General features: G+C 44.6%; 1 protein-coding gene across 2 annotated transcripts in view; it reads right to left on the bottom strand.

Moving 5' to 3' along the window:
- The window catches only part of CAMSAP2 (calmodulin regulated spectrin associated protein family member 2), a 95,906-nt gene continuing 79,990 nt past the window's right edge, over nt 1-15,916 (bottom strand). The window contains exons 9-17 of one of the 2 annotated variants that reach the window (XM_024749638.1): nt 14,393-14,475; nt 14,056-14,125; nt 11,586-13,740; nt 8,760-8,896; nt 8,121-8,341; nt 6,082-6,154; nt 5,215-5,330; nt 3,563-3,681; nt 1-2,926 (exon numbers count right to left, since the gene is read on the bottom strand). In XM_024749638.1, coding sequence (XP_024605406.1) covers nt 2,621-2,926; nt 3,563-3,681; nt 5,215-5,330; nt 6,082-6,154; nt 8,121-8,341; nt 8,760-8,896; nt 11,586-13,740; nt 14,056-14,125; nt 14,393-14,475 — 3,280 coding nt within the window. In that variant the 3' untranslated portion in view covers nt 1-2,620. The remainder of the gene's footprint in view (nt 2,927-3,562; nt 3,682-5,214; nt 5,331-6,081; nt 6,155-8,120; nt 8,342-8,759; nt 8,897-11,585; nt 13,741-14,055; nt 14,126-14,392; nt 14,476-15,916) is intronic. The other variant, XM_024749640.1, reaches the window with a different exon arrangement.

Genomic DNA, 15,916 nt, shown 5'->3' with positions numbered 1-15,916 from the left:
TCATTTGGTGCCATGCTTTTATTCAAATGAAAGGGGAAAAACTACACGGTACCAGGAAGTAGCAAATAGGACAGTATTTTACAGCACAGCATCGTAAAAAAAAACCTGTAAGCGATGCTCCGGGGCACACAGTAAGCACGCCAGACACTGTGCACCGCCCGAAGTGCCCATGAAACCACAGTTAAAAAGCTGAATTCGGCTTTAAAAACAGCCAAATAAAAACGGTTAACAGTCGTTCTAAAGCAAAAGGGAAAAGCCGAGAGGAATGAGAAGCTTTCCAAGGCTGTGTCACGTGGCAGAATTTGACAGGCCGCACTGGTAACCGTTACGGGTTTGTTTGGCAAACTTAACTGAATAATTGTTCTAATAATGTGACCCTCCAACGATGAGAAGCACCAATGTGGTTCCATAAGGTTGATGGATATCTCCAGACTTTATGAAATAGCGTAGTGTTCATGTGTATAATTTTCAAAACATAATTTAAAGAAAATCTGCAGACTTAAATATATCCATATTCTTTCCGCATGAAGAAAGTAAAACATACTGAGAGCAAGGAACTTTTGTGGCAACATTCACATTCTACCTTTAGACACTGTGGACATTGTTGGACACACACAAATTTGAGAATAAAGGGTGGTCCTGTCCGGTTTTACATAGTTAGTTCCTCCATTGTCTGGCAGCCAATTAAAAAAAAATTTATGGCCAAGTAATATCACCAAGAAGATTGCTTTGATAAAGGAAATTTAATTGATTGAAAAGAACAAATTTAGGAATGTAGAACGCTTATTAATTCTCCTTTTGTCTCTATTATTTACCACATTTTGATTAGATTCACTTACTTTTTTTTTTTTAAACTAGTCAATCTGAACATGTATTTGACAATCATTTCCTTCTCATTGTGATAGAAACGGTTGTCTGAAAGGTAACATGTGCAGTCCCCCAGTTTAAATCTCCATATATTATATACACAGTATGTATACACTTAAAATATAAGAGTTACATATATCCTGGTCTCTTACATGCAAACAGTAGATCACAAATAGTTCTGAGCTACACATATATCTTGCACAGGTACTGGAAAAAATCTGTGAATTTTTTTTTTTTTTTACAGTTTTAACAAATATACATAAATATAAGAACATAAATTACAGTAAAATATTGACAGCATTTGAGAAAATGTTGATAACCCAGATGCACTGATGCCTAAAGGCCTTATAATAATAGAAAAGTACAGTTCAGGGACATTTCATTCCTACTCTTTTTAAAAAATAAGTAAATACATCATATGAGATATTAGTTATTTCTCTAAACAACTCAATTAGAGAAATGTATAAATTTTAGTCTCTACTTCCCGTGAAAGAAAACAGACGACACATCTCATATATGCTACAATACTGTCTTTCCCTCTAAGTTTACACGGTTGTCACAACACTGAAACATAACAGGGTCACAGAATCATTCAAGTCTTTTCCTGAGAATGAAGTTTTTCCCCAACTAACCCTCTGGTATACACTGTTAAAGGAACAAAGACCACATAGAGAAGGTTTCAAGTGTGTACTTAATCTAAGCTGAACCACTCGAAAAGGATAAAGAAGAAGAAAAACGCAACATAAGCAAAAGAATGTGAAGCCATTTTAAAATTAAAACGTAGCCCTTTGTACATGTTTAAAAATTCTAAATATAATTTTTTATATCAGTTATAAATATAATGTAAAGACCTCTTGAGAAGTCATGGCAGGAAGTCTTACATCCTCAGATTCCGAGACTATTCTCCAAGTGTCCTTCACTTCCGCCAGCTTATAAAGTGACATACTTTAAGAGAGATAGAAAGCCTTTTTGTTAAAAGAACAATCCAAATTATTCTGAGTTGGCCAGAAGTGGTGTAAAAACGGCACTGATTTAATCAGCAACTTCTTATAACATCTTCTTGGTTAAGCTCATGTGGTTTAAGTGAACCTATAGCAGCTCTTCACAACTTCTCCTCTTATTTAATAGAGAAACATTAATACTTGAGTGAATAATAAATATGGAATTGTAAATACTTAGCAGAATAATTCTTGCAAATGCTCTAACACCATTAAAACATGAGGACTGCTGTAAAACTGAACACTAGTGTTTCTCTCAGCATCCTACGAAAGACACAAGTTACCTCTGAAGGCCTATTTCCTACTCGCGTGATCTCCACGTGAAACAAAATACAAAGGTGTCTTGGAACAAACCCCCAGCAGAGAAAAACAGCAAAATAAACCATCTGAAGACAGGCATGTACGTTAAAAAGTTCTTTAAAAAAAAAAAAGCAACAAACAAAACACACAATTCGTAATCTTAGCCGTATTTCAACTAGGGTCCATATGAGAACTCAGTGCTTCGACGTATCGAATACCGAGCAGGCGAACCTCCACCTGTGAGCTGGACAGCGCGTCACCGCCTGGCCTATCACCCGTGTGGGTCCTCCTGCACTCCAAACGCTGCGGTCTACATTCCAGTTGTCATGACAACAGAGCTGGATGTCCAGTTTCAATTAATAAAAGTCTGTTGGCAATTAGAAAGGTTTTCTATAGGCAGGAAAGATGAAGTGCAAATTTAGCGTGAATGTTCTGAAGCGAGTGTTTCCCGGTTCCTACGCTTTAGTGGGCAAAAGTTTCTTGGGCGTCACTGGTCTCTTGGTCTGCCACAAATGGCTGTGAATGGTAATGGCATCAACACTGGCAGATAAAGTTTTAGCGGGGATGTGGCTGAACTGTTTCCTGTCAGAATTATATTTGTAAAGGCCCTCGATCATCTTTTTAGTGATAGATTTAGGGCCTATCCCAGTCAGCTTATTAATCTCTTCAGTCTCTGGGCAGTAAGTATACAAAGACCTGAACTGGCAGCCTGAATCCCGGAACAAGATTAGGAAGTTGTTGGCATCTGACTTCTCCATTTCCTTTAGGATAAGAAACAAAAATAAAAGCCCTTAAACATTTTGCTGAATATAATTTATATAACTGTGTTACATTTCTTGGCCAGTTTTTATGACATGTAATTTAAAATATAAGTTCTTTGTAGCCAAAATGAGGCATGCAATCCACGTCCAGCACACGGGGATTGAGATGTGTGCAGAGACCTTACCGCTGAGGTCCTGTTGGCTGTGCCGGAATTGTAACCCCGGAGGGACTTAAAAGGGCTGCAGGGTCTGCTAACTCTCGGTCTCAGTCAGACTGTCTCTACCACTAACAGCCAGGCACTGGCGATCTCCTTCGCAACAGAGCTTCATTTTTAAAAAGGCAGATCATGTTATCTACATTTATGAAACGTGAACGAGTGACTCTGGGCAAGAAAATCATTTATAATTTTATATTATCATCTTAAGTCTATGCCTAGTCTTTAATAAAATCTGCGGTCTTCCAGAATCCCGTTTGAAAGTAAACTCAGTCTAACAATGAGAACATAGTTAACAGATCTTTCATATGCTGTTGAAATTCTAGGAGTCCCCTGAAGAGTATTTCCTCCTGAACTGAAAGAGAAGACTCCTACAGTTTTACAATGTTGCCAAATCTAATTTTCATGCAAACATGCTTACCTCCAGTATTTTTTTCTTCTGACCTTCATTTACTTTTCCAGCCAAACAGCAATGAGCTAAAGCATTTTGTATTATGTGCTTATTGGATTTTGCACTGGGTTCTTTGAAGAGCTTTGGTCCTATGGCAGAATTTAATAACAGTAATAAAACAAAAACAGCACTCCTAAGTCAGAAATACGACTGTGTTTAAACGATGCGACTGTCCCTACACTGATTAAACTCTGTAATGGAAAACAACATTCTGTGCCTGAGGGCCTCTGGCTGCTCTGCAGCGGTCAGAGCAGGTCAGAGCGCAGGTCAGAGCACTGTTGCATCCGCAGGGACACCCCTGGGGGCCTTCGCGGGCCTTGCTGTGATCGTCACACTGCCCGGTTCACCTCTTTCTCGGGTTTGGTAAGGTTATTGGTGAGCTTAACGCACAATGGGACCGCAAGTAACTTTAGCTTTTAAAAGACAAGAAAAAGCTTCATCTTTTTCTTCTTCCACACCTCTGGGGTTTTTTCTTAGCATTTTCTTTTCACAACGATGTCTGTAAAGCACAGAAACCCTTTTTGCCACTTTGCTGGGACATTCGCGCTCGTGAAGGGCCGTGTGTTGGCAGGCTCCCTCCCCCTCACACTAACTCAGCTCTGCCCCGAAAGGCCCTCGGTAGTGTGCCGAGAAACTGGTTCTTTGGGAAAGAAAAAACATGAGCCCTGATCTTTACCTATTTCTAGAGTAAACTACTCCTACCATGGCTGACTCAGGGCCAGCAATTGTTCTGCAGCTGCGTAATTCCTGGAATTTTAACTGTCAGCCCATGAGCTGGTCTGAGCAGGTCAGGTGCCTGCCGCAGGCCCGCAGCTCTGGGCTCCCAGAGGTGCTGCAACACGGCCATTAAGCTGGCCTTAAAGGCTGACACGCTGCTGAAGGGGGCTGTCTTAGAAGCCATAGAACGGGGAGGGAAAGCTCACACCAAGTCAGCCAGCTTTGCCTCCTTGGGCCTTTGGGGGCCACTTCCAGGGCCACACGGATGCAGGCGGGACGCGGGCGGTCTCTGCTCCTCCGCACTTCTCCTGTCCTCCCACCTACCTCTCCAGGGCGCTCACATTTCCTCTCCTGCGTCTTTTCTTTAGTTCTTACCTTCTTTCCATTCTATGAGCTTTTCCTTCAATCACACCTCTGCAAACAGAGGCTGGAGGAGGGCCTGACGGGGACGTGCAAGGCCGGGTGCCCTCCTAGACCCAATGCATTCCCATGTCTTTTAGAGCCTCTCAACACTTTTTCAAGACGCACTGTTCCAGATACTGAAATCCCAGCGTTAGAGGAGGGGCTCGGTGGACTCTAGCTGTTCCCAGTACTCAGGACCGATGCACTGCTGAGGGACCCTCTCTAAAACTTCTTCAAACCCAAACTACAACACAGAAACGGCCTGCATTTTTAAGGGAGGAGTAGAGGAATGAGGTGGGTACTACTACCTTTTAGAAACTTACCTTAATTCTTCTGGGACAAACCATATCACTGAAACCGAAAGTGACCACCTGCATTCACTGTTTCGGATCAGTCTTCCGTGTTTAGACCGAGAGGCAAGTCAGTGAACCTTTCTTAGCACAGCCTGCGGCTAGTCTCAGCCCCATGTTAAACTGTTTCCCTAAAAATGCACAGGCACTGACCTGTGTACTCTGTTCCGGAAGCCACAGAAGAAGTGGTCGAAGCGTTCTCCCAGTCCTTTTCGCCATTTCTACTGCCACAACGGCTTGGAGATAAGAAGCCTTCTACAGACTCTGATCTAAATAATAAATAACATTTTAATGCCTCAGATAGAGAAGAACATTTGGGCTTCAGAAGGGTATACGTGAGCACCAAACAAACTCAACCCAGAGGCTTTAAAACGAGAGGACGGTGATAACTTCGTCTCATTCACAGCTATACATCCAAGTCCTGAGAACTCAGCAGGCACTCCCTAAGTGTCTGCTGAATGACAGAATGAATGGTTTGTCCACATGACAATCGGCAATTCACGCAGCAGGGTGGTAATACAAAGATCAGAGCTCAGAGCTGATGACTGTCCCTAGAAACGCTCTTTTCTGTATATGGGTGTTATAGTATAAAATAATGAAATACTGATTTTTAGCTTCTAAGGTACATATATCCTAGAGAAAGAAAGAGACAGCGTACAAAAGAGATCTTTCCTAAGTCACGAGCAATAATTCCTTACTTTGGAATTATTCTAAAGGGGAAGAAAACTAGAGGACGGTGCTACACCGATGAGGTACTTTCTGTTTTTACCATGATTATATCACAACCGTAGTGGCAACGACTGACGTACAAGTACGGTTAATGTCTTATTGGTGTCATAATTCTAAAATTCTGAAAGATAAAAAACTGAAAGATGAACAGACCTCTTTCCATATAAATTTCTTTTAACAGAAACCCAAACTGTCCTAGCGAGCAACACTTATAAACATTTGTGACTATGGTCCGTTCACTGGGAAACATAAAGTAACGTTTTCTCTGAAAACACTTATGCTGCAACTTACCTCGGGGTCCTCCTGCCTGAATGCACACTCTCGCTGTCGCCTGTGTTCAGTGACGCCAAAGAAAGGCTAGAGACTGAAAAGACACGATAAATTTGTGATCCCGAATAAAAACGAGATTAGAAATTCAAAAGGAACAACCGGAAAAGAGCCTGCTCATTAGGTAACACCAGCATATGAAAACGGAGCTCACGTAGTCTCTTTTCCTTTTTAGGTGCATAACATGCTCGCGTGCATGTACGCACAATTTGTTCAAAATGAGCAAGGAACTACTTTTGAGAAATAATGAAATAAGTGAGGAATTAAGAGGTACAAACTTCCAGCTGGAAGATACATGAGTCACGGGGACGCAACGTACAGGGTGGGGAACATAGTCAATAACTGTGTAATATCTTTGTACAGTGACAGGTGGTAACTATAGACTAACCCTGGTGATCATTTTGAAACGTAGGGAAACATCAAATGAATCACTATGTTGTGTTACAGGAACTAACACAGTGTTGCAGGTCAATTATACTTCAACAAACAAACCAACTCATAGATAAAGAGATCAGATGTGTGGTTACCAGAGGTGGGGGGAGGGAGGGGGAACTGGAAGGTGGTGGTGGCAAGGTACAACTTCCAGTTATAAGACAAACAGTCCTGGGGATGTGACGTACAGCAAGACGATTACGGTTTATAATTTATCTAACACTGCTGTGTGATGTATGACACGAAGACTGCTACGAGTAAATCCTAGGAGTTCTCATCACAGGGAACAAATATGTTTTTCTTTTCCTTTAATGTTGTATCTATACGAGATGAGATGATGGATGTTCAGTAAATTTACTGTGGTCATCATTTCATGATGTATGTAAGTCAGATCATTATACTGTACATCTTAAACTTATACAGCGCTGTATGCTAATTATATCTCAATAAGGCTGGAAGAAAAAAAAAGAAATAATGACAAAATTAATTGCTGTTAGGATTTATTCCAGAAACAACGTGGTAATGTGAGATATAATACAGTGATTATAAGAAAAAAGTTAACAATAAGAAAAATTAACAAAGAAACTAACAAGAAGAATAAAGTATATTTATTCTTCTTACCAAGTAGAAAATTAATTTATTAATTTCAGCCAATACTGGGTATCAAAATTTTTCACTGACTAGAAAAGGTAGAGTTCTCTTTATTTTTTGAGTTGAAGTATAGTTAATTTACAATGTTGCGTTAGTTTCTGGTGTATAGCAAAGTGATTCAGTTATATATATAATATATATATACACACGTTCTTTTTCAGATTCTTTTCCATTATAAGTCTATTATAAGATACTGAATATAGTTCCCTGTGCTGTACAGTAGGTCCTTGTTGGTTCTCTATTTTATATATAGTAGTGTGTACCTGTTAATCCCAAACTCCTAATTTATCTCACCCACCCCGCCCCTTTTCCCCTTTGATAACCATAAGTTTGTTTTCTATGTCTGTGAGCATTAGAGGTCTCTTTAAACAGTCAATGTTATGTTATTTTCCTTCAGTTTTAGAATTACTCTAGGAATTCTCTAAAATGTTCCGTGGCATTTAGTTTTAATAAAGTAAACATTAAAAAAATAAGAGTATGCATGTTGAATTTGGAAAAAAAGATTATCTCAACTCCAGAAATTATAAATTTGGATTTTTGACCATTTATATCTTAAAGGAGGGACTCATGAACTCCTGACCTTATATTCCTGGTTATACTGACATGTTCTGTACACATGCCAGGCACACAATGCTTATCCTTAAATTCACCAGTACAGAAAGGGCAGTTAATGATCCAGGGAGCTGACGTCTGAGGGCGAGCTCCCTGCCAGGTTAGTGTTTAAGCTGGATGTTCAGCCCCTGCGTTTGCTCTGCTGGCCATACGCATGCACACATAATACACTCAAGTCACCGGAAGCATCCTCTGCTCGTGCTGGTTCTGCACACAGGGAGTGTGCAGTTCAGCCCCGAGCACCCACAGCCGGCTGACCGCCCAGGCTGCTGTGGCTATGAACAGACTCCTCACAATGCACGTGTTACCTGGAGGACCTTTTACGGGTGTTTTGGGGGATTCAATGTGGTCTCTGTGGATAGACTTCGGCCGCTGCTTTTTCTGCTTTGCTCCCTGAGGCCGAGGTTTGATGACCGTGTCCATGTCTTCCATGAGCTTCAGCTGCTTGCGCCTCAGGTACTCCTGCCGGATGAACTCCCGGCGGGCTCGCTCATCTTCCTTCTTCTGACGTTCTTCCTCGGTTTTACGCCTAGGAAACAAGCGGGCACATTTCTTTGTGCACAACACTGTCAGGTGTGCGCTTACGTGAGAAGGAAGAATGATTCAGCCCCTGGGAAACTGGTTCATTTAAAATGTACTTGAGATAATTTAGGTCATTTAAATATACCATTAATAAGTACTTAAAAAATGCATGTGTGTCTGTGTGTGTGTGTGTGTGTGTGTGTGTGTAAAACCCAGGAAAATTACTTCCGATTAATGTTTCTGGAGAACTTTAAGATGCCTCAAACTCACGATAAAAATATGCAATCAAGTAACACTTTAGGAAAATAACTTCTAAAAAGCACCCCAAATCAGCCTGGTTTCTATATTCTGCAAAGGTCCCTAAACACCGTTAACAAGAGTCAGGGGGACACCACCTCCCACAGACCCCGCGCAGCGGCCCCCACCTGGTCTCCTCTTTCTTGTGCTCCATCTCAGCTTCCAGCTGTTGCTTCCGCAGCTGGGTCTCTTTCTCCCTTCTTAATCGTTTCTCCAACAAAGCTGCCCGCTTCATTGCCATATCATTTTCTGCTTTTTGATCATCCTAAGAGTGAATGTCATTGAGAAAGAGGAAACATCTGAGGCACCAATATCCTCGTGTTCAATGCTTGTGGCCACAGGGAGGGGTCACTCTTAATAACTGAAAATCCAAACTGCCTAGTGAAGCTCACTCCAATCGCACCATAGATGGACATGTTCCAAAATTATGAGGGAAGAAATGAATTAAAGTGGTCATACTTTTATCAAGTAACAAAGGACACAAACTTCTTTGATTACATGTTTTCAAAACTTAGGAAGTTAGCAAAGAACAACATAAAAAGGGAAAAAAAAGACAAAGTTTTTTTGGGCCCTGATAAATAACTGAGAGTGGAGAGTTTCCCCACAATTTTTAAAACTGCATTTAAATTGTATTTAAATACATGCTTAATATAGAAAACTCAAGTCAAAGCATCAAAAAAATTAGCTACCCAAAGCTGTATCACATAAATGAAGCCATTGCTGCATGATTTTTTTTAAAAAGTTGAGGTCCTGACAGTTTGCTTGCTGGGTTCTGAACTATATACCACAGGTTTTTCCTTTGAAGAGAAGACAAGTACACTTATACTCCTAACCCCAGAGCTAGTTCATGACCTGTAGGTGTCCTGAGCCTGCCCCGGCTTCTACCTGAACGCTCAGGGAGCTCAGAAGTCGGGCAAGTAACCAGCTGTAGAAGTGGTTCCCCGTCGTAACGATGCCTTGCTTATTAATTCAACAAGTGTTTCCTGCGTGTCTAATACATTCACAACATAGTGTCAGACGTTACAGATACTAAAATATGAAAAAGATAGGGCACCTTAGGTTAAGGAGCTTCTAGATCCCACGGGGAAGAGGTACAAACAAGGTGCTTTGCACAGAAACCCAGAGAGAGATGAACTCTGAATGGAGAAAGTCAGAAGATACCATTCAAACAGTCAGTCCAAACATTCACACGTCTGTGTCAAACAAACGACACACACTGCAATTTGCCAGGCACTTTACTATGCTCTGGGGATAAGGAGATGCAGGGTCTCTAGGAGTTCACAGTCTAAGAGAAATCGTAACAGAAGCAAACCACAAGGTAGTTGGAAGTTCTGGGTCAGCAGCATTACTATGAGGATGTTTAGGATACAAGAGACACAGAGGAGAACATACTCACATCTACCCAAGGAACCATGAAAGGCTGCAGCAAACAGATGAGGCCTGAAGTTAGTCTTACAAAACATCCCAAACAGAGTTATGGGGGGGAGTGGGTGGACCAACAGGCTTGGATCAGTCTGTGAAAGGCCCCTGAATACATGCTGAGGGGTTTAAGTTTATCCAACAGGCAACTCTAAGAGACTCCGTCGAGCTATGCTACCAAGTGGCAGTGTGACGAATGAGACCATGACAGAGGCAGGGAGCCCCGTGAATGAGCTATGACCACGGTCCAAGGGGGGAGTACCGGGCAGTGAAAACTGAAGTGAGGAAACGAGGGTAGAGATGGACTGTACGTTTTCCACCCAAGGATGCCCCTCTGTTCTCCTTTCTCTGCAGGAGCAGAGGTAGCAAGGTCTCTAAAATTAAACACATCTATTACTGTCTACAGTAGCAGCCTATTAAAAAAAAAATAGTAGTTCTACACGGTTAAGAGACAAAACACAACCCACATTCAAATTTCTAAACATTAAAAAGGGCCGAGAGGGCCATCTCTCTATGACCAACTTCAAAGTAAGTTACCAGGTTCCAATATTGAACGATCCTAAGTAAAACTAGCAATTGTAACCACTTCAGTATTCGCGGGTTTTGACCCCAATAGGACTGCTGTACGCGTCATTTAAAACCCGAAATTATAAACTGTTGCCACTGAGTGCTGTCTTTCTATCTATGTTCCCAATTGAGGAGCAATTCAGGATCACAAACTGTTTACTTTAGCCCCTTAACTAAAAAAAGAAACATGAGTAGCACACATATACATGTTTCTGATTATAAAAAACCCTATATTGTTCCCTATAGGGAATTTGGAAAAATATAAAGATGAAAAAAGGGATGACAGGAGAAACATTTTTAAATAATATTAGGCTTTTCTGGTTCTAATATCTATGATAAATTTCAAGATCTTACCATCACGAGGTGATACTGTTCAGTATTTGCGTTAGTTGGCTGTAGTATTGTTTAAACACATGTCATATCCAACACCGATCCTGAGATTAGGGGTCATATGCTACACCTTCGCCAATGCTTCTAGAGAAGCTATTTCAATGACAACTGTTCCAATTATATACTTTTAAATGTTTCACCTTGCAAGAGTCTGTCTGGTCAGTTTTCAAAAGATTTTTTAAAAAACAATACATACAAGGGAAGACGGTCAGTATTAAGAAAATAAACTAAAACAGACTTACATGCAATGCCAAGTTATGAGCTTTTTACAAAGTGGCCACTGAACATCTTTTGGAAGAGTGTGAATCGCTTGGCTTTCAAAAGGCTTTGGTGAAAGTGAGAGAGAGTCAGAGGGACAAAAACAGCACGTCTAAACATGTACCACGATGTGATGAAAGGAGGGCTGTTCTAGAAACCAACGCGCCCGAACAGAACTGCAGTCCACAAGGGGCGGGCCAGAATACATTTTAGGATTAATGGCAGACCTGTAACGAGAAGGGCGGCTGCTAAAGGAGCAAGCGCGCCAGCTGAAAACACCCACCAGTGAAGAGGCCTAGGGCCACGCGGGTTAGCTTTACCTTAAAGAAGAAGCCACAGCATACTTTCTGGTCGTCATCAACTTGTTCTTTATCACTTTCTCCGTCACATTTTTCAACAGATACGTCAGCCTTTTCAGGGGCTTTCAAATCTGAGAGGGAGACTTCAATGAGATTAGCACTTTTAGGAGCAGCAGGTGGGAAGGCGGGTCTGCAAGGAGGCTCTGCAGGCCGACTCACGCAGTCCTCGCTCCGGGTGGGCCACGCGGTCTCCGTGGCGGGCCGCGCCAGGCCCTCGGGAGCCGCAGGGGGCGGAGCCCGCGCCTCCTCGTCCTCCGGGATGTGCCCGTGCTGCTCCCGAGGGCCCGTGGACCCCTCCCCCTCCTCCTCCCCCTCCTCGCGTCCGGACTCCTTCGCTTCCGGCTCTCCGCCGCCCCCCAAGCACACGAAGGACCTGGTCTGAATGGGGACCTGACTCGGGGAGAACCTCCTGAGCCGAGGGAGGCTGTCCACAGAGCGAGGGGGCGTCAGCGTTCGGTGCAAGGGCGTGAGTTTCAATTCATTTGGCCTGGGAGTTCTCTGAGTTTTGACGGAGAAGGAGGCGCTCTTCCTGGCGGCGGGCTGCGGAGACGGGTGGGCAGGGCGGGGGGCTTCGGCCGGCGGCCGGTGGGGCTTCCCTGCGCGGGCCGGCCGGTGCGGAGAGGGCGGGGGCGGGGAGATGACCCAGGCCTGCTGCTCGCGCATGTGCATCAGCAGCTCCTGCTGCAGCGCCAGGCGCTGCATCTCCCGCTGCAGGACCAGAAGGGAGGCGTTGAGCCTCTCGATGGAGCGCGTGTGCTCCAGCAGCTCGCCGTCCTGCGGCGGCTCCTCCGCGGGGCCGGCCGGGCTCCACGGCCCCTCGGGGTCGCCGGGCGCGCTCGGGGACGGCGGCCACCTGCCCACGGGGCTCTCCGTGCCCTCCTTGGGGTCCGCCGGGGACCCGCTCCTCGGCCCGTTCGCCTTCTGTGGCTCCTTCTCCGGCGGCCGCTCCGCGTACACTTTCCCGTCTTCCGCGCCAGCCGCCTCCTCCCGGGGCGGGGAGGGGCCGTCCCCTTTCCTTTTCACCACGGTGAGAAAGGCCGTCCGCCCCATCTTCTGCCTCTGCTTGGTGAACGCGGCCTCCATCTTCTTCTTCTGGGCCTCGATGGCCCGCCGTTTCTCCTCCAGCTTCATCCTGAGATGCACCACCTCGGAGGCCAGCAGCTGCGTGGTGTCCCGGCCGTGCGGAAGGCCCGTGTCCTCTGGGGTCTGTGCCCAGGCCACCACGTGAGGGATGTTGAGCTCCGAGCCCTCCGGCGTGGTCTTCTGAGAACTGCTGCCGCTGCTTTTTCCGTCGGTGTGATTCAGCTTCCTGAATTTCTGTTCGGCAAAGCTGGTCATCTTCACGCCGGAACTGGAGGAGGCGCTGCTACCGGGCTGGGACTTGGTGCTGACGGTGCTGGGACAGGGACTCAAGGCCTCTCTGGGGTTGTAGTCCTGGAGGAATTTGGATGTGTCGTCCACGTCAGAGTCCAGACTCACGGTGTAGTCTCTCAGGGAAGAGTCTTCATCCATAGTTTCCGGAATGTCCTCCGAAGGGACGTGGATCCCCGTGTCCACCTCTGTGTTGTCAGTGACGGGGCTCGAGGCGCCTTTCGTGTCCGCCATGCTCTCGGGACTGGACTGGCTGCGCGGGACGCTGCAGTTCAGGACGCCCATCTCCTGGCTGTGGAGGAAGAAGCCGTTCGCAAGCTGCTCCGGCCGAGGGGTGTGGGCAGGCTTCTCGGTGTCGTGGATTATCTGTAGCGCTTCTTCGATGCTGGGGGTCCCGACCTGACTGCCGAACTCATCGAGGAGCACTCTGCCCTGCAGAGCTCCATTCGGAAGCCTGTGAGCCATGTTCTGCTTAGGACCCACTTCGTTTGTGTTTAGGGGCACGTAGGCCGCCAGGTGGCCGTGAGAGCCCACGTGAAGTTCTTCTTCAATGCTTCCTGCTCCCTCCTCCCCATTTACTGGCTTGAAGGACAGATTTTTCCTAATGTTCTTGGATACACGACTGCTGTTCAGAGTAAGTCCTTCATTACTAATAGAACGAGTGATTCCTTGGTTTGGAGTGGATCTCTGTATACTACTTTCTTTATCAAAAGAAATATCAAATGAAACGCCATGCACTGATGATCTGAAAAAAAATTAAAGAGAAAATCTTTAAATAATCCCAGAAAGGAAACAATCTGATATCACTGAACAGCAACAGTTATTTGAAATTATGCTTCCTTTCTTTCCCATTTCTCATAATCACATTGTCCTCAAAGCGAGGGTAAGGCTGTTGGGCCACCCGTCACATTTGGCCCCTTTGGTCACTCTATCATCGGCCCACGTTGCCCTTTTCAAATGCAGGTACTAACTAAATTGCAGTCTGGCTAACAAGGGGGTGGGGGCGGGGGATGAGCAGTTCTCGAGAACCTGAGTACACTAAAAATAAGTCTCTGTGTACCTTTTCTCCTTGGGCCATGTCCCTATGAAGCCGTCGACATAGGACATAGATGAAGACCTTCTTATTCCTCCTTCAAATGCATAAAAGTAAAAGTCATTGAAATCGTGTAAAAAAAATTTAACTTACAACAATTTAACAGATTTCACATAAGGTAAGTACATGTGGAGAAATAAAGATCATTTTGTTAAAAGCAAGCATAGAGAAGCAGCCCTTTTAGTGTGTCATATGTAACACTTTTTAGAAAAAAGAACTGGATACTTCTATTTACATTTATTCTCAATCATTTTCTAGTTAACCACTTAAATGGCATTTTCCTAGGCTTTTTCAAATACATTACCTGAGGCTGAAGGATGAGCTTGGGGACGTGAGTGTCTAGAAGGCAAATGAGGACGAGAGTGTGTAAGCGCAGCTCCTTCCCCACTGCAACGTAAAATACACGTCAATCAAATGTCATAAAGTGTCTAGCTCTTGCATATAAATTTTAGATACAACAGCTGAAGTCGGAAACAACACTGTCACTTCCGACTCTCCATCCTAAGTGAAAAAATAATAATAATAAGGAAACATAATATAGTGTTTAAACCAAAGAATGGCGGTGATTATATGTATCTCTATGTATCTTATGTCTTTTAGCCCAAGAGCTTGAAACACTACTTTCATGTACAGCTCGATGTCCTTATGAGACAAGATACGGCACATTATTTTCATTTTACAAATAGAAAGACTGAGAATTAAAGAAAGTAAAGTCGTCAACTTGCAGTATTCTGGTCGAATCTCAATCTCTAAAAGTACAGGAACGATGAATCCTTGTGAAAGAGCCTGGCACCTCCTGCTCGCGGGCAGTGTGCACGTCTTTAACACTTACATTTTTTCTGATTTAACTCCACCCTGTTCCAGTTAATGCAGCGGATCACACAGTCTACTTCTCAGTTTCTGATGACATTTGGCCACAATTTAGTTTTTCTTTTTCTACGTTTTCAGTCCACCACGGCCTACCTTGTAGCAGGTGAAACTAAGCATCCCGACCCCAGTGGGCGGAGACTAAGCTGGGAGCAGGACGCCCTGACCTCTGCAGCTCTCTGCAACCGCACTACCTCTCGGCTAATGCAAACCGCGAAGGTGAACAAGCAGCTAAAGGATACAAAGGTAAACCACAATGCTGCATTCTTATTATCTAATGAAAGCTTAATTCACGAGCTTTCCAGAAGCAACAACGCCCAGAGCACGTGCACACCTTCGCTGTCGCTTAGCTCCCACAGCCCCCCGCCCCTGCCCCGCACATCAGTTTCCTCTCACTGGCGTCCCAGGTCGTTTCCTGGGAAACCCGGGGAGAGGACCCCACGCTGCTCCCTGTCTCGTCCGTCTCTCTCCTCCCCGCTCCAGTAGCCCTTCCGCAACCTCTACCCTTCCTACATCTACAACAGGGGCATAATCCTGAAGAGATGCAAGTTCAGTTATTAAAATAGGTTCACTCTTTTCTTCTTCCCCAAGTAATGGCTAAACTGTGGTACCTTCCTACAGTTGCCTTACTTCCCGCCTGCACAGAGGATTTTGATGTGGGGCGATTCCCGTACAGGTTAGTAGCCAAGCGTGTGCAGTAGCTGCTACCAACGTCTTGCTTTGCTGTCTTCTTCCTTTGGCTTTTTTTCCTCGTAAGGTCACCATTCAGGTGCGATAACATTTGTAAATGTGGCTGCATTATTCCCAGGAAGAGCAGAAATCCTTGACTGCTTCCCCAAAAGTTCTACAATGGGAGAACTACAAATGGACCATATGGAAACTCATAGAAATGAAAGGAGGGCTTCCCTGGTGGCGCAGTGGTTGAGAGTCCGCCTGCCGATGCGGGGGACGCGGGTTCGTG

This window comes from Neophocaena asiaeorientalis, unplaced genomic scaffold (genome assembly GCF_003031525.2).
Source record: "Neophocaena asiaeorientalis asiaeorientalis breed wild unplaced genomic scaffold, Neophocaena_asiaeorientalis_V1.1 scaffold44, whole genome shotgun sequence".
Classification (NCBI taxonomy): domain Eukaryota; kingdom Metazoa; phylum Chordata; class Mammalia; order Artiodactyla; family Phocoenidae; genus Neophocaena; species Neophocaena asiaeorientalis.
Note: the sequence above shows the minus strand (reverse complement) of the source record. Positions and strands in the feature narration are given on the sequence as shown.